Source organism: Lampetra planeri, chromosome 10 (genome assembly GCF_965212315.1).
Source record: "Lampetra planeri chromosome 10, kcLamPlan1.2.h2, whole genome shotgun sequence".
NCBI classification, from domain to species: Eukaryota; Metazoa; Chordata; class Hyperoartia; order Petromyzontiformes; family Petromyzontidae; genus Lampetra; species Lampetra planeri.
The window spans coordinates 13,409,533-13,432,509 of NC_136116.1; the positions used below are offsets into that span (position 1 = coordinate 13,409,533).

Here is a 22,977-nt window from a genome sequence, read left to right on the forward strand (position 1 = left end):
GGTGAAACGAGTACAACTTGGTGGTTGAAATATTTCTGGACGGTTGTCACCACTTGACCGCGGACCAAGCACTGCCCGATGTGTGTGCTTATTTACGCGGATTATTTGACTCTTAAAATAAGGAAGTGGGGGGATTGTTTCTTTAGATTCCACGCATTCTGCACGATTGCGAGCTTAGGACCTCGTGTGCAATCTCCGCGAGGCTCAGTCTCAGCGACAAGCCGTCGCAGCAAGTGTGTGAGCGGACGAGGTGCACGTTCGACTTTTCAGCAAAGGATTAACGCCATCGCAATGGCGAACGCTGCTTCTCATTTAACGCCTCTGATGCGCTTCATTCCCTCATCGTTATTTTTTTTTACTGGTTGAACCCCATTCCTCTTGGGGGTTTCTATTGTTCTACAAAGCTCGAATAATAACCTTTTTGTTATTTATACCAGTGAAAGAAAAGTGACAAAATTCCAGCATGCTCGGTCATGTTAAAAACAAATCCACAGCACTTTCCAAGCGTAGGTCTTTGTATTTTTAAGGCAATGCGACTGAGATTAGATGGTATATCGGTCTATTGTCTGGACCCCCGCCCATCAATAGAATCTTCATGGAAGCGAACACAACACTCAACACAAATCCAGCTGGTTAATGCTTTGCTATTTTTTTCTACTTTGCACACTGAAAAACATACACGCGAGGAGAGATTAGGATGGGCGCTGTTCTTGGGCGAAACACATGCTGCCACATTGTAACGGTCAGCACACTGCACGTACGATCCAGAGGCCGCGGGTTCGATCTCCCTGCGTGGCAGTCAAAGCAACGGGCACGTTTTCGAAATCTCCCATCGGCAGGTCAACTCGCGCGTGTGCGGTGGGGTAGATTGTGGGTGCTGACGCTTTTTTGCAAGAAGCCGGCATGGAAGAGTTGGGCAATGTCCGTCTAGAGGGGCTCTCTGGAACTCCTTCTAAGCAGTAGCTTGAGAAAGTAATTGCCGGACTGCACCTTTATCTTTTTACGATTATCTTGGGGGGGGGGGGGGGGGATAATCTGTCGCTGAATTAGCAACAAGGAAACGCACAAATGTCCGGCGCCCATCTCCGCTGGAGGCTCTAAGCTTCCAGTGGGACTTAGACTTCCTCATGCCGATGGGCTGTCTTCTCTCTCTCTCTAGTGAGAGAGAGAGAGGACAGCCACTGTTGAGATGCCACACTTCGATATTGTGGGACAGTCTTTGCAAAGGGTGCCCACTGTTGAATTCCCTCGATGTGCTACTCATATTATTGTATCGCCAGAGGGACGCCAGGATCATTACATTTCCGACCACTGGTGGCAGATTTAATCACTATAAATTTAACTTTCACCACCAAATCTGAACGTTCGCCTCGACGTGAGCAGTTACGGCAAAGTAATTGCTGCAGTGTACATGTGTACGACATTGGATTTTCATTGTGCAAAGAGGAGCCTGGTGTACTTGTAAATTCGCAAGTTGTAATGAGATGGGGCGAGCCGCATACGGTCTCCAGTCCCCTTAATGGTTCTTGACGAGATGAATTTTCATTTAGCGTCCTGCTCCGAGGCACGGCGAAGCACTTAACTGCACTTTGTTCGTTCCCACACGTGCCAACACGCGCGCAACACAATCGCTTTGAACTACATTACGACCACTGCTCTGGAAGAAAAGTGGTTACGTTAACAAATTATATTTGTAAATGTAATTGATGTATTTCCTTCGACATTCTGTACGGCCTGTTTGAGCTTTCAGGGAGTTATAAAACTCGTCTGAGTCAAGAAATGCATGTATATATTTTGTTCGGCTAAGCTATTATGTTCAATAGAATTGCGGTATTATACAGCCAAGTGGCACTGTGGTTAGAGTGCTAAGCTCACAATGAGAAGAATGTGATTTATAATACCAGTAGGGGGTCGACATCTCAGATCCATTCAAATGACCTCTGGTCCATACAGTGGATAGAATCACTCTGCATATGGGAGCAATATTCGACGCACGGCAGTCAATTTAATATTCATAGTTCTCAGAGTTGGGATGTAGCCAACGTACAGATCCACAATTAATGCGATGGATAATATTTCGTGCAATCATTGGTGACCGGGCTAGGGCCTATCATCATCGACTCACTATGGTGTTATCACGGGCTTCTGCCAGCATTTGAACCCAGCCTCTGCCAGGATGTGAACCCAGCATAATCAATGTTGCCAGCTCAGCCTTCTGACATCTGAGCCACACGGCCATCGCAAAATTATGTTTTTAAGGACGTCTTTTTTGTTCGAAAGGAATTTTAGATTACTCATGAATTGGATATCCCCATAGAGTACATTCTGTGGAGGAATTTGAAAGAAATGCAGGGTTGCATTGTGTCAACATCGCATAAAAAATGACAAATCCAAATCAATGAAATACCGGTAGTACTGCGACAATAAAAAGCAAAGTGTGCATCCAATCTTGTTTGGTGTAGCATGTATTTTTATTTCAATGTGCATCTACAATGAGCATACAGTATTCCCCTTTTGTTTTTAGCAAAAAGAAAAAGTGGCATCTCCTTTTTACACTGTACAGGTACAAAAATACAATGTGTGTTTATCCATTTGTTTTCACTGGCTCACATGACGTGTGCATTCGCATCTCAAGCGCCGCTCGTGCATTATGGCCCCCGGCTTAAACAAAAAACCCCAGGCTGAGAATGAAAAGCCTCTAAAAATGAAACTTACCACGACTTTAAACACGACCACAGGCAGCCGCCACCCATGACAGCACAGGCAGACCTCACGTCTATACGATCCTGTCTCAAGGAGAACAATGGAAACGACGATAACAATAGAATAAGAGTGTTTATGAGCAATCCGGTTTCTTTTTTACTTCTTCTTATTCTTCCTTTTTCTCCCACGGATGTCCAACATCTGTGCGACCTTCACGATTGCGGTTTTGTTGGATAACACGGGGCGGTTGAAACGGTGTTAAGAAAAAAAGGACTTTATATGTAACGCAATATTCGTACACACACACACGCGGGTCGCATGGGAAACAGCACAGCAGCGTCAACAACACCGGTGCCACGTCCGCCACGATACACAGACACCCCGCTCTCGTAACGAGGCAGCTCCACTTAACAAACAAAAACACACTTTCGTGTTATTTGACACGTGCATCACTATGGCATTGGACACCGTGCGTTGGTAGACAATGCAGAGCTACTGCTGAGGATCGCTTCGAGTGACCTCCGGCCACACGCAGTAGCGGGCAATGCCGTGGCAGGCAACACCGATATTTAAGTTCCGCAGGACGACATGGGGGCAACTTGAAACAGTGTTCAGAAAAAGCAAATGTACATGTAATATAATGTGTGTATACCGTTGATTCGATGGTTGTGTGTTGGTTACCATTGTTCAAAGTCGATACGTAACTTTATAGTAATTCACAGCACTGTAATGAGGACATGTGAAAACTGTACAACACAAACGATGCCACGCACTTGCCGTTTGTTTATGATACACCCTTGATGCCACGTTTGTGTTCAAGTTGGCAATCTAGGAACAAAATAAATGTTCGTAAAGTTTAGTGACGTTAGTTGTATTCTATTAGACCTAGCAAACTGGAAGACAGTTAGTTTCAAATAGAATTATGGTTCGTGACCGCCGATAACTGTCCAATTATTTTTGTTAAGATTGGTGATTTAAAAAAGAAAACTCAATACGTTTAATGCAGATTTTCTTTGCAAAATTAGTAACTGAAAATATGTATTGCTGAAAAAATGCTACTCTCTTGGCAAACTTCTTAGCAATTACGATTAATTTTATTATACTGTACTTGGGACCTTTTTCATGTTGGCGCTGGTATGTGCATTGTATGTTTTTTTCCACGAGTAAATCTGTTGTTGTTGTTTAAACCAAAGTATGAATAAAGCATGTGGTAATCAATAAGCACCACTGAGATATAAACTTTACCCGCAAACACGAAACTCTCGTTTAATCGACGCGGAGCTCTGTGACAGTGCACTCATGTGCATGCGAGTCACGGCAGGGACGTGCATCAAAAGCACTGCCACTGCACACGCTTCCACATGGGAGAACGCATTCCTACACTCAACAATTGGGAGAAATAAAGTGCACGCGTTTGTTCATTAGTTTCATTTGCCTCCGTAACTTTAGTCAATTGTGTGCATTAATTGCTCCCAGCGTTGAAACCGTCCCCAAGTGCACAACGCAGCTAAGGGAAATTAAAAAAAGTTACAAACCGGATTCTTAGAAGTGAATTGAGGATGATTTGTGTGCGGTGTTTGAAAAAGCAATTTCTATTGAGCCAATATTTTGTTAGCATTATATATAAAAATCTAAAATAACGTGCGTGGTTTAATGTAACACATTTATTAAGCAAGAAAACAAAGTGGCAGAGTGAAAATGTGGTTTGGGTGTTTGACCGAAGGGTACAAGTTCAAATGTGAATCTGGGATCATCTTAGCCTATCAACGTCAGTGGTAGATAAAATTAGTACCATCATTGATTTACTCTATATACTGTGGGCCGAAACAATGATTATCCTATGCAGAGATTGGCCAATGCCATAGGAATGTCACATTTCTAAGACTGGTTAAAAGCCATCATTTGAGCAGGGAGACACTTTGACATGGTTATGTACTCAACAATAACACTAAGAGCCAGGAATGTAATACTGATGGGCACATTCTTAACTGCATTACGTTATAAGGTAGAGGCAGACCCAATTTTGGCATTCGTGTTCAGGATGTACGAGTGTGATTAGTTCTGCGCTAGTATTAAGGGTGAACAAACTTAAAGTCAGTTTTTTTTTAAAAATAAAATAAAACAAAAATTGCATATGCACCGGTGAAACCCACGTTTATATCATTTAATTGTTGCGGGTTGGGAGCGAAGTTCGATACTCGTTTATGAATGTATCACAAGTTGGCAATTTTTGGCTTAAGGATAACAAATGAAAGAACATTTTGGCACCCGTACGTTTGAGGTACGATCAGTGTTATTCTTAAGTTGTCGTAAGACATTACGCCCCTTTGCCCATGCGGTTCCCGTGGAAAGAACCGAGCCGCATCCCACCACAGCACGGGCTCAGATCAAAGCACGCGGGTTCAATGGTTTGTTTGTTCGTGCATTCATAGGCCAAGGCCCAAGCGTTCAAAGGTAACTCGCGACCGCTCTTAAGAGGGGACAGAAAGGTGACGATGAAGGATCCAGCAGCGACAATGTCGTCGCCAGTCCAGCATTGCCACATCAGCCCAATCGTGAGCGCAACTATTGTCCAATGAGCACAGCGGCTGTTCAATCCAGCACCTCGCCAAACAGGTCTGCTTGCTTTCGTGCTCTTATGGACACAACGATGTGCCAGCCCAGCCGAGACAATGGAACGAGCAGGTTTTTGAAATCGCGTATTCCACTTTTATAATATTCTACTGCCCGCAGTAGAAAATTCAGTCTTGTTACAATTTATTGTTGTTGTTGCAATATCTTTGAATCTCTGAACACCCACTTTGATCTTAAATTGAGGCTTTTTTTTGTTTCGATAACCTTACACTGAATCTTCTGAACCGATATGACTCTGGTTATTATACAATGAATGAACAAGGCGACCTGACCTTGTGATTAAAATGTGTGTACAATTTATGTGTCCCAGCGTTACGATTAAGCCTATGTTTATCACACGCAAAACCTTGGCTGCATTTGCAGGTGTAAAGTTAGCTAACGTGGAATGGGCGCACCAGTATATTGAATTAAAAAATATGTTTTATGATAATTTACTGAGCCTTTGTCAATCGACTGCTTGATGAAGGGTCTCATGGAGGTTGTTTTGACCATACTTCACCACGCTGCTCGGTGCAGGCTGGTAAAGGGGGAGATGTATTCATGTTTTGAGCTTCTTTCGCACCGTACGTAGCCAACCACGCCAATGGGAGGTGTGCGAAACAGGAGGCACGCCACCTGTTTTCTCAAATCACTCGCCACTCACTTTAGCCCTGGCCGGGAATTGAACTCAGAATGATGCCAGGTTCATGGCGCCGCAGTGGGCAGAGCACTGCTGCCACTCCTCCAGCCCCCCCCCCCACCTTTCCACAAAAAGCAAAATAAATGTTGTTTTTGAGAGCAGCAGAACCCATGTCCACGTTTGCATTGGCCATGCGTGGTGCGAAATAAGCGCGGGTGGCTCTCCTTTGGGGATGTTTGCCCTTCGGTGTCGTTGAGGTCGCGGCTTCGTCCTTCTCGCTGTCAACGACCAAATATTCAACTGGGCATTGTATAATATATCCTTCATTAAATTGAATACACTAACGCGTACGGACGCTTCGTTACATCAGTTAAATCGACAGCGCAATATACTTCTATTTACAAAGCAACACGAGTTAACATATTTTACACGCACAGTACTGACAACGCTTGTCAAACACACCAGAGAATTCAATCGATGCTGAGGAAGAATGGTACAAATTAGCCAGCGTAACGACCATTGGTCAATTGCTACGTCTCAACGTTTACTTACATACATGCAGGACCAGGTTTCTAGACGATACGAAGCATCTTTCATTTTACTTAGTGAAACACACACCATAGCACTCAAATCCAGTGACCTAAAGGAGCATTCCAGAAAAAAATGGAGCATTTGTTGAACAAGCAAACCCTGCACTGGTCAGGCTTCAGGGGTTTCAATAGCAGGCTGCGGCCTGTTCATGCAGTGCTCCCGGGTTTCTCGCTGTCCTTGGCAGGAGACATCCACAGACACCACCACCACCACCACCAAGTTCATCAGGGAATGGCGACGACAAAGTACGACATCTCTACCGCACCATCTTGGCGGATTGTGAGAACGATGATGAAACGCGTCGACTAGTAAACTGCACGTTTATTTTCACATTGACCAATATTCCTTTACTGTTCATCGTTTTGCCATCATTTACTCACAATCCGACGAGAACCGGTGCATCGTTATATCGTGCGTTCCCATTAAGTGCTTATCATGTCACACAGTGCGACTGTATGCCCGTGTCCTCAACAGAGACCTGGACACGCCGTTCCCGTTCCAGCTGCGGGGTCACACACTACAAGCAAGGGAACAGACATTGAGAATGGACATGAATGCCGCCACGTGGCCATTGGTGATAAATGATCGTGCCCATGACCACAGAGAAAGCCAATATTTCCCATCAAACATCGTCAGGGCAAGCGCTGCTCGGTTGCACATGGTTCTCGCGAAAACACCGAGCCCAACTTGCCCCGAGGTGGACTCGGGTGAGAATGCACAGTAAGTGCTTTTGCCATAACAAGTATCGTATTTACAATCTCAAAGCGTGGTCCTTTGCAATTACTTGTCAAGGTATGGTACCTGCTTCTGCCGAATACTTTAAAGAAATAAATTCGCATTCGTCTTGACCCCCACGCGTGTATATATATCAGAATAACCGTACTCTAATCGTCACGGACCGTGCTGAGGAGTTCTCTGTTTTGCAGCGATTGGCAGTTGTTAAGACGTGCAGAGATGTGTCCGTGCGCACGGAAATCGCTGCTCACGTGTGCGACTGAAAGTTTCTGTAGGTTCCAAATAAATTTCTTCAGAAAATGAGAGAGTAAAACAATTCCACGCCTGTGCTGGAAAACACAAAACTCCACTTAACCACGAAATGTTTCAACTTTCCCAAACTGACCGAATTGAATGCGAAGTGTAATCTTGTTCTTTGCCTTGCTCAAGCAGAACCCATTCGATCCCAATGGACACAGTCCCATTGAACAAGAAACGGCTGAAACATGAACTAAAATGTAATTGTTTTCATCCTCGGCATCAAATTAATTCTACTGCATTTTTACCGTCTACTGTTAAACACTGGCAGAGCCAGAAGCAATACCTTTCGTCTCCTTATTCATACTTATGGCATCAGAGAAGTGTAAAATTATATATTTTTTTATTAAAATATTTTAAGTAGTATTATTTCATATTTTAATTTATTGCAAATAGCAATTATTACATCAAATGTGACCGACTCAGCAATAAACTGTTTTATTTTACTTTGTTTGAAATATATTGAGGACTAAAAATGTATTGGATACTTTTTACACATACCACTTTCAATTTTAATGCTTTTCCAAACAAGTATCCAACCAATCTTAATGAAAGTAACTTCAATAAATGTACACTTGAAAGCTCAGCCGCAATATACAACTGGCAAAATCATCTTGGCGGGCTGGAATGACCTCTTTCTATGGTCCTTTGTTCATTTTGTAATAAAATTATATAACATCATGCTGACACCTGGCTCCGTGTCGACTTCATTGTAGCTGTTAAAGGTCATGCAACAACTTTACGTAAACATTGAACGATGACGACCATCTTGCATTATAGAAGACAACAATGTTCCTTGTAAGTGCCTCTTGACCCGAAGCAGTTCTTTTCTTTTCCAGTTTGAAGGTGAAGGCAAATTTTACAACAGTTATTACTCCCATCACTTCTTCAGCTGTAGCAGTTCACTCCCAACGTATTGTGCATTATCATAACACAAGGGTGGGTGCAAGGGTTCTCAAGGTCTATATGCTGCTGCCAGGGGGCCCACGTGGCTTTTCCCGTAGAATTCTATGTTGAGGCGACAGCCAGCAGCCTCGGGGAAATTCCCCAGCATTAAACGGTGGCATAAAACCCCCTATTCAGACCGGTAAACGCCGCAATTGAAATCTCCAGCCACTCGGGGCGGAATAATAACATTTGTCCCTGTGGAGTAAACCGAACGGAAATATCGGCGCGAGTGTTTTTTTTTGACGTAACGAAACTCGCGGCGGAAGGGAAGCCGCTAGTTTTGGGCGCATGGCTCAGAATTGCGGGGACTCTCAGCGGCAGCCTTCACAGCCGAAGCCAATGAGACTTCCGGAGTATGAATTGAGATGGGTTTCCTTCTACGGCGATCGTGTAGCGGTGAGGTAGTGCCTCACCTTATGCGCGAGGAAAATCCAACTCCCTTTTGAATTATTGTTCTATTACTGTAATCAGACGATTGGCTTTACGGTCGATAAGGACTCGTGAGTGTGGGAATGAGGAGGAGGAGGGCAGCGTACATAGACAGCCATTGGAGTGGCACCCAGAGGCTCGCGGCCGAAGGGAAGATCCAAAGTCAGATGTTGGTGACGAGACCCTGGAGTTCGGGCATCAACGGCTCAACAGCTGTGGATCTCCCAGGAGGATTGGAAGCGTTGGCAAGGGGTGCTGACATCAGCGGCATCGAATACGATGACTCTCCGACCTTGAGTTTCGTAAATTCCACATTCTCCTTAGCTTGCAGCCTCGAAGTGAGCTGCTGCTTATGCGCAAATCGATTGCACGAGATAACTTGACGAGGAGGAGGAGGAGGAGGAATTGAAGGAGCGGCTGCACCCTTTATGGTTCTCTTCAGTAGTCGTCGTATTTCTTGAGGTCGGAGTAGAGAGTGTTGGCGAAGGTCTTCGTGGTGTGGATGTGCGAGTTGATGCACTTGGCGTTTTCTTCGTTCATCAGGTAATTTTTGTTGAGAACCTTTGCAAAGAAAAAAGGTGATGGGTGAGGTGGATAAGAACAGGGAGGGTAATGGAAGAACTGTTGTAAAAATATCAACACTGAAAACATTTGATAAAGAAGTCCATGAATACATTTAAAAGTCAAAGTGTTTCCCTGCTCAAACAGGCAATGCTCATCTCCATTGGTGGACCTGAGCCAATGTTAACAAAATAACAAAATCCACATTCTCATGTCTGGAACCAGTAATTATATAGCATGGGCACTGTTAACTTCCCATAAAGTGGTGCTTATTTTATTGATCGAAGAAACTAACTGGAATGTGAAATTTTAATCTTCCAAAAGCTAAAATTATAGTGCTAACTAGTCATTTATATATATGCAGTATATAAGTTCATTAAAGCAGAGTTAATGATATCATGTACACAAAAAAAGACAAACATTCACATATATTCTGTATAGATTAATGGGGGTAAGCGTTGTTACCAAGCACAAGGCGGTGTGTGGCGACAAACCATGCCCGACCACCTTTGTCTCCCCAGTGGCAATATTTACACAGGCTGAGTCGACCTAGGAGAGGCCCAGGACTGGTTCAAATAATCGTCACCGGTGTTGGTGGCTGTGAGCAGGAATCGAACTCAGGTCACCAGGTTCACAGCGCAACGCACTAACTATCCACTTCTTCACCGCTCCCCACAACGCATGCCTCCCACACACGACAACCACCGCCATTCACCAGGCTATGTGCACTTTGAGGCCACGTGAAGTGTCGAAAGCCCGCTGGCCGGGGGTCATGGTACAGACCCAGGTGCCACGGGTTAACCGACTGAGATGACTGGCCGACGCACCACACACACACACGCGCACGAACACTCACACAGACAGAGGCACGCAACAACACTTCTCTCTGTGCCACACCCTCCCCATCATCATCATCGTCGTCGTCACCCACCTTGATGGCCTCGAGCGAGTCGTACTTGTCCAGCTTGCTCGTGTTGAGCCCGCTGAGCGCGGGGCTGAGCCCGGGGTTCAGCGGCGCGGGGCCCTGCCCCCCGGGCGCGCGGAGCGTTCCAGCGAGGAGGCCCGTCGGCTGCGGAGGGCCGCGCGGCAGGCGAGCCAGGGCCAGCGTGGCCCCGCGCGACGCTCCGCCGGCCCTGGCTGCAGCGTCGCCGCCGCAGCAGTAGCAGCAGCGGCGGCGCCAGCTCACGAGCAGCAGCGCGAGCAGGCAGCCCAGCAGCCCGCAGGTGAGGCCGGCCGCCACCACGTGCGCCAGCGAGAACTCTGGGGGAGCGGCGACAAGCGCGGTTACGGTCGTGCGGTGAGTTCAACCCCCTGGAGAGCTGAACGGACGTTTGAAAGAACTCGCAGGCAAACACCTCGTAAGAATTACTTTATTATGTTTTATTTTTTTATTATTTTTTATTATTATTTTATTTCTTCCCTTCTACGTGACTTTACCGAAAGAACCAAGAAGATAAACATCTCGTTGTGAAGGACCCCTGGGTTTGAACTTCCACGAAGCTCATGGTCCATCCGATAGCGCATCCACTGCACGAACCGTGGCAGATGGTTTTGCTCCGAGCCACCAACGGCGATTAGCACCTCCCCATTGTCGAGAGGGGACGTTTTTACTTGACTCTCCATGTGTCTGTTATTTTAAACATGAATTCATTTGTTTCGTTCTATGACGTGCACGATGCTTGGTTAAATAGATATTTGCATACTCTAATTGTATACAGGGCGTCGAATCGCGGTGCGACTGATTGGATTGGGGTAACTATTGTTGCTGTATCCATATTTGCATTTTATCTCCAGCTTATTTTTAACGACACAAAAAATCCCCCCCTCCCCCCATACTCCGTGACACAAAGCATGAGCTGCTCAACTGGGGACATTGAATAGCACGTTTGATGACAAAGCAAAGGAACAACGAACATAAACTACAGAGAAAATCATCGCAGAGTGAGAAATTCAAGATAAATAGCGGGGGCATTAAAGAAGGAAAGAACACTGTAGGGTTCTGCGTAAAGCCACGTGTTTATCTATCTATTGTAAAAGCCCCACGTTCAATTTGTCCGTTTATCCGTTTGTCTGTCCGTCAACTAATTCATGAGAGCCTTTCAGAAGGTGTGGGGGTAAAAATTGATCCAGCAGGCTTCCAAGAATTGTCGACCCATGCCCCCCCCAAACAAAATACGTAAATGTATTTTGTAGGCACATATACCTACAACACACCCTGTAGTCGTGTCTGCACACATTGGGGGGGGGGGGGCGGTGTGGAAGAGGTGGACATCAGTGGGGGCGACGGGCGAGGCAACGAAGCACCGAGAAGCCCCCCGCAGGCGCTTTGTAAGTTGTTCAAAAAAAGTGAGCGGACTGCCCTTTAGGGAGAATTACCTTCACTCAATTAGAACGCGTTTCTGAAATGCCATGTGCTTTAGCCACATGGCAATTATCGTCTTACCTCCACATTTCCTTTTGTCTTCCTTTGTCGAGTATGCCACATTTACTGGTATTTCTGAAAATAAAGGGCATTGTTGAAACTTCATTAAGCATGCCCGTTCAATTAAGTCTCATTGTGATAACTCATTGGCTGTGCTCATTCTACAGGAAGATGTTTGCATTACAGACATAATAATAATGACATTTGATTGGACCATTACTGCACTGAAAACACAACTCTTAAATAAATAAAACATTAGAGATGTATTTGTAGTATTATTATTATCATCACCACAAAACAATGGTGTGTACTTAACCAAAAAGTTGCGGAGACGCTTTACCTGGGAATATTCTGCGATGGTGAAGGTGCAGCCCTGCAACTGCTTGCTCACACCACTAGGGGCAGAAGGGCCTACACTAGAGGGAGTGCTACAGAACCCCTCTGGGGGGAATTTGGCCATTCTCTCAATTCATCATTTTAAGGCTGCATGAATTCCATACAGCATATGCATACCTCAAATGAAGTGGACAAACAATGACGGTCATCTCAAGCACAGTTTAGCTTTTCGATTTTATTTACTCTCATTTGTCCGCGTCCACTGTCTTGACTGGAGTCGGTCACATTTTCCCGAATGTATTTTTGCGATGACCATAGACACTAAGACCACAATGCACCTCTTCAGGACACGCTGATGGTTGTTTGCATTGCACGAAGGCAGTTGTTGTTGTTATTTTTTTTCAAACACATTTCTGTACAGTGCTTGAAAAATATTATCGTGCTCCAAGACTGTGGTCGTATTTGTGCATGATGGGGGTTCCCTCCCACCCCCATCATGCACAGATTTGATTGTTTCTACTTCTAAAAATTTTTTGCAAATTTGATTTGGTCTGCAATCGCTTCCTTGCCGAGCAGTCCTCTTGGAGCCTCGAGGTGTGCGGCATGGGAAGGGAGAGGCTGGGGGGGGGGGGTGTAAACAACACAAAATAACGACGACTACCAGAGACTGACCGATGGCATTGGGGTGAAGGGGGCAGCCCCTTTCCTCGGTGCTGTTGCCCGGACATCGGCGGACGTCGGGAAAGGGCGCGGTGCAAAGGCGCGAGCGGAAACGCCGTCCTCCCGAGACGCCGCACTCACTCCACGTGCTCCACTCCGACCAGCCGTCTGGCACGACACGCGGCATCCACGGCTCAAACACGGGGTGTGCTGCTGCTGCTTCTGCTGTGTGCATTGTACAACGCTCGCGCAGCTTAACCCTTTCCCGTTCCGATGATGCACGGGCGTGTACGTCATCAGTGTTTTTCTTCCGATTCGAATCGGAATAAAAACTCAAATAAAATAACTTTTTCAGTACTGAGGCTCCCACAAGGCCATGCGGGAGGGCGTGCGGCACAGTTTGTTGCCGGCTATCATAGAGTGCGGTCGTGTCGCTACAGTTCTCTGCGGCGAATACAGCGTGTTTAAAAACAACGATGCTACTACACCTCTCTAAATAAAATGAACGCCACCCGCTTGCGTGTTCCGAGATTCAGCGGTGAATGGGACCCACCCTGAAACTTGCCTACGTCTCGGAACGGCAATAGGGTTAAACGGAACTCCCTATCGAAGTAATCAGTGGGATATATTTGTACCTGTTGCCGACCCTGAGCCGGAGATAGAAATGTCACATTCCCGTGTTGAGCGATTCATAATAAGTCGCTCGGCACGCAAAGCTTCATCCCCAAATTCAATGACTTCTAATGATTCGCAAAATTCATTTTTATTCAAGGATCAATTTAATTTTCATCTCGTTTGTACCGTCTCTTTTTTTATTGTGCATAGTTTGCATCTCATTTGTTTTGTGTTGCCCGCTCTATTAGGCTTAATGTAATTTGCGTAAATCATAGATAATTGATACGAGCATGATTTGATCCACGTATTATGAGCACAGTAATTGATAACGATTGATTAATCACTACATGCCAACAAGCAATGTGCCCTAATCTCACATAGTAATCTAATATTTGGTATTTTTTTTATTAATCTGAAACAGAAGCATGAAGTGTATTGCCTGCTGGTGTTGTCGCATTAACCCAAGCCGGTGACGTAATTTTAATACAAACTGAAAACAAAGCAACGATACAGGATTACCAGTACCTTACCTTCAAGAATCAGAGTAACAAATTACTCTCCAACACTGTGCAGGGCCTATATAACATTCAAATAGCTCCCTGCTCAATCAAACCTCAATTTAATAGTGTAAATTCCACGTTCTCATGGCAGGGGCAAGTCTTTCCATTGGGCGACCACTGACAGCGTGTGCAGCAAAATTAATTTAAAACCGACACTGGTGACACTTCAGTACCCAGAGCCCAATAAAACACAAATTAAACCAGACACGGACTTTGAAATGTCAGAAAAGGAATAGCAAAAATGCGCAAGAAATCTGAAATGTGCCCAGTATGTGCGGTAGCGTCGTGACATTTGGAAAGTGTAAGCCCTCGCACACAGCCGTCGCATCCACGGAGTTTGCGGGTCGAGAAGCAGGCAGGAACACGTGACCATTTTTCTCTGCGGCGCTCACATTCTGTTTACTCTTAGCTTTTTTTTTACCAGGTAAGGCCCACTGAGCAATGCAGCTTTTTTCCAGAAGCGACCTGGCCACAAATGATCGCTCAACGAAGTGGCTTATCACGTGGAAATACATAGGAGCCAAATACTCTAAACGCGTGGTACAACATGTGGAGGGAAAAACCGGAGGACCCGAAGAAAGAAATCCACGCGAACATGGGGGGAGAACACGCAAACTCAAAACAGGCATGCATATCAGGGTCGGGATCGAACCCACAATGTCCTGTATACCAGGCGAGGTAGTTAACATCTCGCCAACGCAGCGTCCAAGATGACAACAGGGGAGGATTCGGTGAGCGCGGCGTTTCTCGTGAAGAAAATCCACGCTGCGGTGATGTTGTTGTATCGGCGCGTCTTACAGTATGCGGCGCCGTCAGTACCTGGGCAGCTCTGCGTGTTGCACAGGGCCTCCTCCGTGTGCAAGCCCAGGCAGATGTCCCCTCCGTGTGCCGGCGGGGGGTGCGTGCAGGCGCGGCTGCGCTGCCGGTGGCCCCCTCCGCACGTGGCCGAGCACGCAGACCAGCTGATCCAGCACGACCAGCCGCCGTCCACTGCTCACGGACAAGGAGCATGGCCCGCCATCACGCGAACTCCGGTCATCTTTGCAGCAGCAGCGGCAGCGGCGGCGGCTTTTGGCTCGCCGTCCAATAAAGACGGTCACCGCATCACGCTGCTTTCAGATGCGCTTCTGCGCACTGGAGGTGTGCACTGTTACATCTAGATTGAAAACTCATTCATTGCAAGCTGCTTTTTGTGTTCATCTTGTTGTACTTCTCCCACACCTCCGATGAGCACGGTTGGCTACGTACAGTGCGAAATAATTTCAACATACATCCAACATCAACGTTGGCATCAGCCTGATTTGCACGACCAACACTCGAGCGGAAGCGGAGGCTTTGTCGACTGTTAGTTTAAAGTGTTTTTATTTTCCTGAGAGGTGGTAAAGTGACTCAGGGGTCAGAGGGCTGAGCTGTTACCCCTGAGAGGCTGGGCTTGAATCTGGAAGACCACCTCCCTCTGGTTAACTGGTTTCTCAAATCGAGTGAGTTCAGAGTCTCAGCCCCGGTCACCATTGATTGTACAAAGTACACACGCGTAAAATTAAAATGGGGTTTTCCCAAATTCGAAAAAATAAATGTACGGTTTAAATGCCATGTGATGAATGTCTATAGAGCAACACAAGGGGAAGTGTAGTTAAGCTTATAAGAAGTGTTGTGGTATCACATTCCACAGGCCATTCTCTTTCTTCAAATTCCATCATCTCATTACGTAAAATCTGTTGTACAATTAGAATACAATTAGGGGGGGAAACAACAACGAAGAAGAAATGTTTTAACCCGTTCTTATGTTGGACAGCCCACAATGTACTTCCTAAGTATGCCCCTCAAAGTTGTAATAATTTGCTTCAATGGATCGTGCCCTCCTATAACACATGAACACAAGCTTGCACGGCTTCTTGTGCGACGCGTGCGGTCCCAAACCTGGGCAGGCCTGCAGGTTGCATTCCTGGAACTCCGTCGGGGTTCCGGGGCACTGCTGCTGCTGCTGTTGCGACTGCTGCTGCTGCTGCGACTGCTGCTGCTGCTGTCCCGTCATCATTGCGGCGCCGCACAGACGCCTGCGGCTGCGAAAGCCGCGGCCGCATCGGTGCGAGCACTGGGACCAGGCAGCCCAGGGAGACCACGTGGTGCTGGCGGCTGCCGCCCCCCCGGCACGGAGACCCACGTCGCCTGCAGTGAGTGGGAGGAGAATCGGCGGCGAAAGCAAAAAGGAAAAAAAAGTTACTTAAGTGGAAGATGCGACTCAAAATACCGAACTGCTCTTTTGAGTAAAGGGGCAGCCCTGTAATTACCTTACTCGTGCCTTGCCTGGCAGAAGGGCCTGCACTCGAGGGCATTTGGCCTACTCCTTTACACCTGCCAAATGGCTTGGAAGAGTTTGGAGTACCCATGCTTTACTGCGTTAACCAAAGTGCCACCCAAACCAATTGCGTTCAATAATTTTTTAATGACTTGAAAAAATGTGTGTGTGGGGCAGTGCTCAAGTCAGTTGAAATCAGCATTGGAGACTCCACATTCCCAGGGGCCCAGTGTCTTAATAGGAAGACCACTGTCAATTTGCACTGCCTGCACAAAGCCACCGCTGTTGCTTCCTACAGCGTGGTTCTCATTTGAACCGACTCTGGGAGAAATGAAGAGCTGAGTCAGCACCCAATAGGGATTGAAGCTTCTCATTGTTGCTTCGGGCACTTGAACCTCGGCAGCTGACGGGGCTGTGTACGTTCAGTGACGTCTGGCAGCCTCGTCTCGCTCGTATCCGGCTCACCACTCGGGGGCACAGGACCTGCACCTTCGCCAGCTAATGAGACCGCACTCCAGCCCGTAGCCTCGCCAGTGTGTGTCCATGGGGGGAGGGGGGGCGGCTTTAGTTTTAGTTTAGTTTCATTTATTAGGTATAGCCCTGTGAGCCATGCGGCTCTTGACTCGGGTGCAACCGCAACAAACAAAAACACGAACAAGGAACATCTCAAAGTGACTACGCGCAACAGAAAAATTCAGGAAAAAACAGCAAAGTCTTCTAGGCAGAAGACACAGCGATAGAGATGTACACGTGGAGACAGCGACGGAGTTAGATACCAGAAGTGTGGACAGTGGATAGATCCGAAATGAGGTGAGAGAAGAGAGACGCAGACGGGACAGATTTGTCATGCCATGAGAGAGATGTCTGCAAGAGGCAGCGATGCAGTGAGACGAGATAAGGGAACTGCAGACAACGCAGAGACAAAAACGACGAATTACCCATCTTCCATTAAGTTACTTTCTTACTGTTATGGTCTAAATTCGAGCAGATATTTCATCCTTATTATGATTTTTTTTGGTTGAAGAAAATCAAGCGTTGGGCCTCCACTGAGCACTCATCGCTGGTGCCTAGCATCTCACCCTCTATGGAGCACTCGTCAGCGCCACCGGCGGTGCCGGCGGTGGCGGCGGCACAGAAGCGCATCTCCACCTTGCGCCGGCTCGCGTCCAGCCCGCCGGGCTCGGCGAGGCGAGCGCGGCACGTGTAGCGGAAGCGCTGCTCGTGCCGCCCTCGAGCCGACGCGTTGCCGCCGCCGCTACCGCCGCTGCCCGACGCCACGGGCACCCAGGGGGTCCACGGCGTGCTGCGCCGCGTCTCGGGGCACGGGTCCAGGCTGCACGCCTCGTGCTCCTGCGGCGGTCACCCCACGGGGAGAGGAGGAGGGGTGGGTGCGGCAGGGGGGGAGGGAGCGAGTGAGATCACTGAGAGAGACAAAGACAAAGATCCCCCCGTGTAGCCTTAACAGGCTGATGATTGCACCCGCGGGTATCGAACCCAGGTCACCGGGTTCATCGCGCGATGCGCTATCCCGGTGTTCCACTGCTCGAACGCATACACACAAACAAAGACTTACAAAGATCCCCCATGGAGCCTTCACAGCAAGTGCTGTTAGTAAGCACCTATGAAGGCCGGCACAGTACACGAGGGGGTGGGAGGCCAGCACCACGCCCGACCGCCTTTGTCTCTCCAGTGGCGATGTTTCACACACCCTAACAGGTACTCACTTGACGCTGAGTCGACCTAGGGGAGGTCCAGGACCGGTTCAGATATTCGCCACCGGTGTCGACCGTGAGCGGGAATCAAACTCAGGTTACCAACTTGGTAGGGCAGCGCGCAAACCGCTCCACCACCGCTCCCCACAATGGGCGGAGTGAAATGACGGAGCGAGAGAGCCACACAAACCCGCACACACGCCGTGCATAAAATGTGTGCATATTGGGGACGCAGGGGGAGGCAGGTGTCCTCTGAAATGTTGGACAGGAATTCAATGATTTGCTCCTTTCATTAATACTCTTCATGGGTCCCTTGCCTCACCAAACTTCGGCCCCCAATGGCTACGTGGGACCTTCACATCAAATGTCGTCCCGTGTGCCCCACGCAGAGGCAGCCACAGTGAGGTGCCGTGATGGAGACAGCGAACTGGAAGCATATCAATCGAGACGGACAAACAGAGAGACGCGAGCATGTGAGAGATTGAGACGGAGAGGGAATGGGAGGCAGATTGTTATCAGAGAGAGAGAGGAGGGAAGGATTGAAGAGGGGTCAAGTGGCAGGTGTGGGAGTCGCGTCTGGTGTGACGCTGGGCTGAGTTGACTCTAAACCAGGAGCTGAACTTGCAACAATCCTACTTTTTGAACCAAGCACTTTAACCACATTGCCAGCCAATAAGATACATTTTACTAATTTAATATGTTTAACCTACTCAATCATTTTATAGTTCAAATTTGTATTAACTGCACGTTGACATGCATGGCTTTTTCTCCCAGAAGAGGAGCATTCATGGACTGGTATACTTTATATATATATTTTTCTCTAAATTAAAAACTCGTTTTTTTTTAACTGCTTGTTGTGTCTAGTTTGTTCTCCTTGCCCCGCACCTCAGATTAGCACGGTTGGCTACGTACGGTGGGAAAGAAGTTCAACATACCTACGTATCTGTACCTCCACGTAAACAACATTTTTTGTTTTTACACTTCCCTCCAAACAAACGTGCCTTCTTGGAGTGCATAATGTAAGCAGCACGAGGTCAATTCAAGCAAACTCTTGCCCAGTTTCTACACACAATGTTTCATCAGCAGGGTCAACATTTCTTAAGCCAATGTTAATGAACTGCCAAATGTAATAAGCAAGGACCCTCGTTTTGAGATATCCATCCTAGTGTTTTGTGATAGCATGCACCACATAATCAATGCACAGAGGATTGTATCACCTGGCAAAACATACCTAGGAATAATGTATTATATATATGTGTGTGTGTATGTGACAATTATCTCAACTGGTCCTGGGCCCTCCGTTGGTCGACTCGGCCTCAAATGAGTACTAGGGAGACAAATGCAGCCAGGCGTGGTGCTGGTCACTCAGCCCCTCGTGTGCCGTGCCAAGCTTTATAGGTGCTTGCTGAGAGCACTTGCCCCAAACGCCTGTTGAGGCTATATTTGTGTATATAGTGTAAAGCTGTTTTCATCACAAGCGTTTGTGTGGTCAGCTGTTGGATCGCCGCTCGTAACAAAGCAGCAGCAGCTGCAAATACGGTGATAAATAATTGTGCAGAGAGAATACCTCTGCATTCACGGTAAAGGCACTTGATTTCTTCTCGCTCACCCGAACTCCAAATCCATGCCGAATCGCACGGGGGGGAGTGATTGACCAAATGTGTGCACGAGGTCGTAACGTTATTTCTTTGTTGCAGACAGCCCGTTGGCTGTGATGTAGGACATGGCTTCCGTGCGGCTATCTCGCTCGAGCCGCCTCTCCGAAAGACTGATGGCCCGCGGCACGTTCAATGCCCCGCCGTGCAGCTGTGTGTAATGTGCGCTCCGGAAAGAGTCGCATCAGCGGGTTTTTTTTTTTGGAAAGCCACCCGCGCACTTCTCAACCAGCTTTATCCGTCACCTGTGCCATTAAATCATCTGTGCTCGAGGGATGACGGCGCCATTAGATTAGTGGGGGGCACGCGCAGGCACGAGATGGATTAGAGCTGCGGGGCACGATGCTAGAGGCAGTGAATGCAAGCAGGGTTATGCCGGCATCCAGCAGAAGACAGAGAATGGATCGTCGTGATGGGGAGGAGAGGAGGGGGAGGAGGTGATCATGTTTGTTTGGTATAATCATGGTTGTTGAGCACAGTGCCCAATGGCCCAAGATGCCAAGCGGCCAGCAACAGACAGCACTAATGCACGTCAGCAACTGCCCATTAAAACAGGGATTAGTGTGAGTACCGGAGCCCTGTATACTTGCTGATGATGAAAGATACTTGGCAGCTGCTTAAATATGCTTGGTTCTTTCGGTAAAGTCACGTAGATAGAAAAAAATAGCATTTACATAATAAAAGCAAAAAAACACAATAAAAACAAAAATAGTAAAATAAAAAAATTGAAAAGAATAAAAGCAAAAAAAAGCATTTTTTTAAACTCTTTTTTATTGTGCTTTTTTGCTTAAATTTTGTTATTGTTTGTTTACATTTTTTTCTATCTACGTGACTTTACAGAAAGAACCAAGAATATGAATTCCTGCAATCACGAAATTAGACACGGGACTTTCTCGTTTGGGATTTTGCTCATTGTACGCGTAGTCCCCACGCAACGAGTTTTTGCCATAACGCGTTTCTGCCATGAAGGGACACTTTTCTCACAACGCGGAACGCGTGCCGTTATAACGTGCGCCGTTATACCACGGGTTCTGAGTGCTCGACGACGAACTACTTTTTGAGCTCAGTGGCTGAGCGGTGTGATGCAGTACGTGGGATGATACAGCAACGTGGCGGCGTACCCTCCGTTATTTGCCCCGTGATCTCACTGCATGTGCCTCGTTCTTCGTATCTCGCCGAACAATACTGTCACATCATTTATGGGGAAATTGCCTTCATTTCACGATTTTTTTAGCTTACCGCAGGACCTCTCAGGAAGGCATCTACCACGTTAAACGAGGACTTACTGTCCTGGCAAAATGATAGCCGACTTTTGCAAGTACTGAATTAATTCCTGAATGTGTGCTGACTGCCTCTGGAGAGTGCTCCAATACCAATGCTAACTAGCTAACTGTGCTTAGCCGTCTTATGGTGGAGTTGAATCATATTAAAGCATTGCGATGCCTATAATCTGTCCGGGTGGTGCTGAAAGGTTGCGTTGTCACGCGAGAGGGTCACCTGATAATGCCATCTTCTTAGAGTGAATACAGTTCGTGCGTGTTGTGGAGAGTTGACGGTGGTTCTATGGAGAGACTGGCTCCGACCATAATAATGTGGAATTCCCATTGCTTGATCAGGATCCGCCAGCAGAGACGAGTGTAGCCCCAGCGCTCCTTTGAGCAGTGAGACAGTTTGACTTTCGAGAGGAGATGAGATTTTGATAAAAAAATTGCAGCTATTTTCCCGACTTCCAAATTCTCTTAGACACATTTCAACGGCTCTCCACACGAGTGCCTCCAGAGACGAACGGAACAAAGGGTCTCCTACTTTAATGTTGAAAAAAAGAGGCAATTGATACCAATTATCGGTGTTCCAATGATACAAACTTCCACCCGATTTCACAACTGCATGTGGCAATCGCTCATAGGTTACATTCACAGCAGAGGCACCGAATAATGGGGTGGTTCGTGCGTTATATAAGGGAAGGAAATGAGAGTTCTGAAATCTGAACAAAGAAAAAACTGAGAATAACAAAAGGAAGCGATACGCAGATAAAACAATATCGCATCGACGTGGATGGGTGTGGAGCTAAATGTCGTATTTATCAGCAGCCTCTACAATACGGTGCCCGAACAACACGCAGTACAGCCCTTAAAACACATCGGAGATCTATCGGGCATTGCGAAAACATTCACGTATGAAATTGGCAATATATTGTTGTTTAAGAGGCTATCTTTGGCGGTATATGTACAATAAGTACCATAATCGTAGCCCATAATTGCTTTGGGGACCAATGAAATAGACATTCCTTTGAGGGAAGTCAACAGTATGCATTTAATCTTAATTTTAGAACTTTCGTGACTGCAGGAATTTTTAAGCTCATCTTTTTTCTCTCTCTCTGGCGACTTGTTTTCTCTGCCTGTGTCCTCTCTTTAGATTGTTCACACTTAAATTCTAACTTAGCAATCTTTGAAATACGTAATCAACCAGGCTATGCGTTAATTGTGTGTTGACCGACCCTCTGTGTTGTATTACATTACATTTCGATATTTTACTAGGTTATTTAATTTTAGTGTGTCCTTCACAGAGGGTCGGTCAACACACAATTAACGCATAGCCTGGTTGATTACGTATTTCAAAGATTGCTAAGTTAGAATTTAAGTGTGAACAATCTAAAGAGAGGACACAGGCAGAGAAAACAAGTCGCCAGAGAGAGAGAAAAAAGGTAAGCTTAAAACGTCCCCGAAGAAGTGGTTCAATCTTAACATTTCGATATTTTACTAGGTTATTTAATTTTAGTGTGTCCTTCTCCTGATTTTCAGGCTTGCTTGCCGTGCCATCGCATTCGCAGCACCACGTCTGTTGACCACTCATTGATATGCTAATTTTTTCTCTAACCCTCCTCCCTCTCTCTGCCTCCGCCCCCCCCCTCTGTCTATTTAAGACCACCACAGAGACGATCACCCCTCTCTGTTACCTGTGTTGCTCTCGCTATGTATCTTGGTGATATCTGTCTGCTAATATGTCTGTCTATAGTTTTCTGGTTAGATTTTATGTCGCTATTTCATTATACCTGATGATGATTGCTTGTGTTGCAATCGAAACGTCGTATTCTATTATTTAATTTAATTTATTATTTTATCTTTAGACGTGACTTAACCGAAAGAAACAAATAATAACAGTATGCATGTTGAACTTGTTTCGCATCGTACACAACCAACT

General features: G+C 46.7%; 1 protein-coding gene across 1 annotated transcript in view; it reads right to left on the reverse strand.

The window, feature by feature from the left end:
• Nucleotides 1–2,452: 2,452 nt before the first annotated feature.
• The window catches only part of LOC144721057 (semaphorin-5A-like), a 159,285-nt gene continuing 138,760 nt past the window's right edge, over nucleotides 2,453–22,977 (reverse strand). Inside the window, exons 17-23 of the mRNA XM_078598373.1 lie at nucleotides 17,489–17,759; nucleotides 16,031–16,279; nucleotides 14,930–15,100; nucleotides 12,948–13,103; nucleotides 11,961–12,014; nucleotides 10,449–10,777; nucleotides 2,453–9,517 (exon numbers count right to left, since the gene is read on the reverse strand). Of these exons, the coding sequence (XP_078454499.1) occupies nucleotides 9,395–9,517; nucleotides 10,449–10,777; nucleotides 11,961–12,014; nucleotides 12,948–13,103; nucleotides 14,930–15,100; nucleotides 16,031–16,279; nucleotides 17,489–17,759 (1,353 nt within the window). The 3' untranslated portion in view covers nucleotides 2,453–9,394. The remainder of the gene's footprint in view (nucleotides 9,518–10,448; nucleotides 10,778–11,960; nucleotides 12,015–12,947; nucleotides 13,104–14,929; nucleotides 15,101–16,030; nucleotides 16,280–17,488; nucleotides 17,760–22,977) is intronic.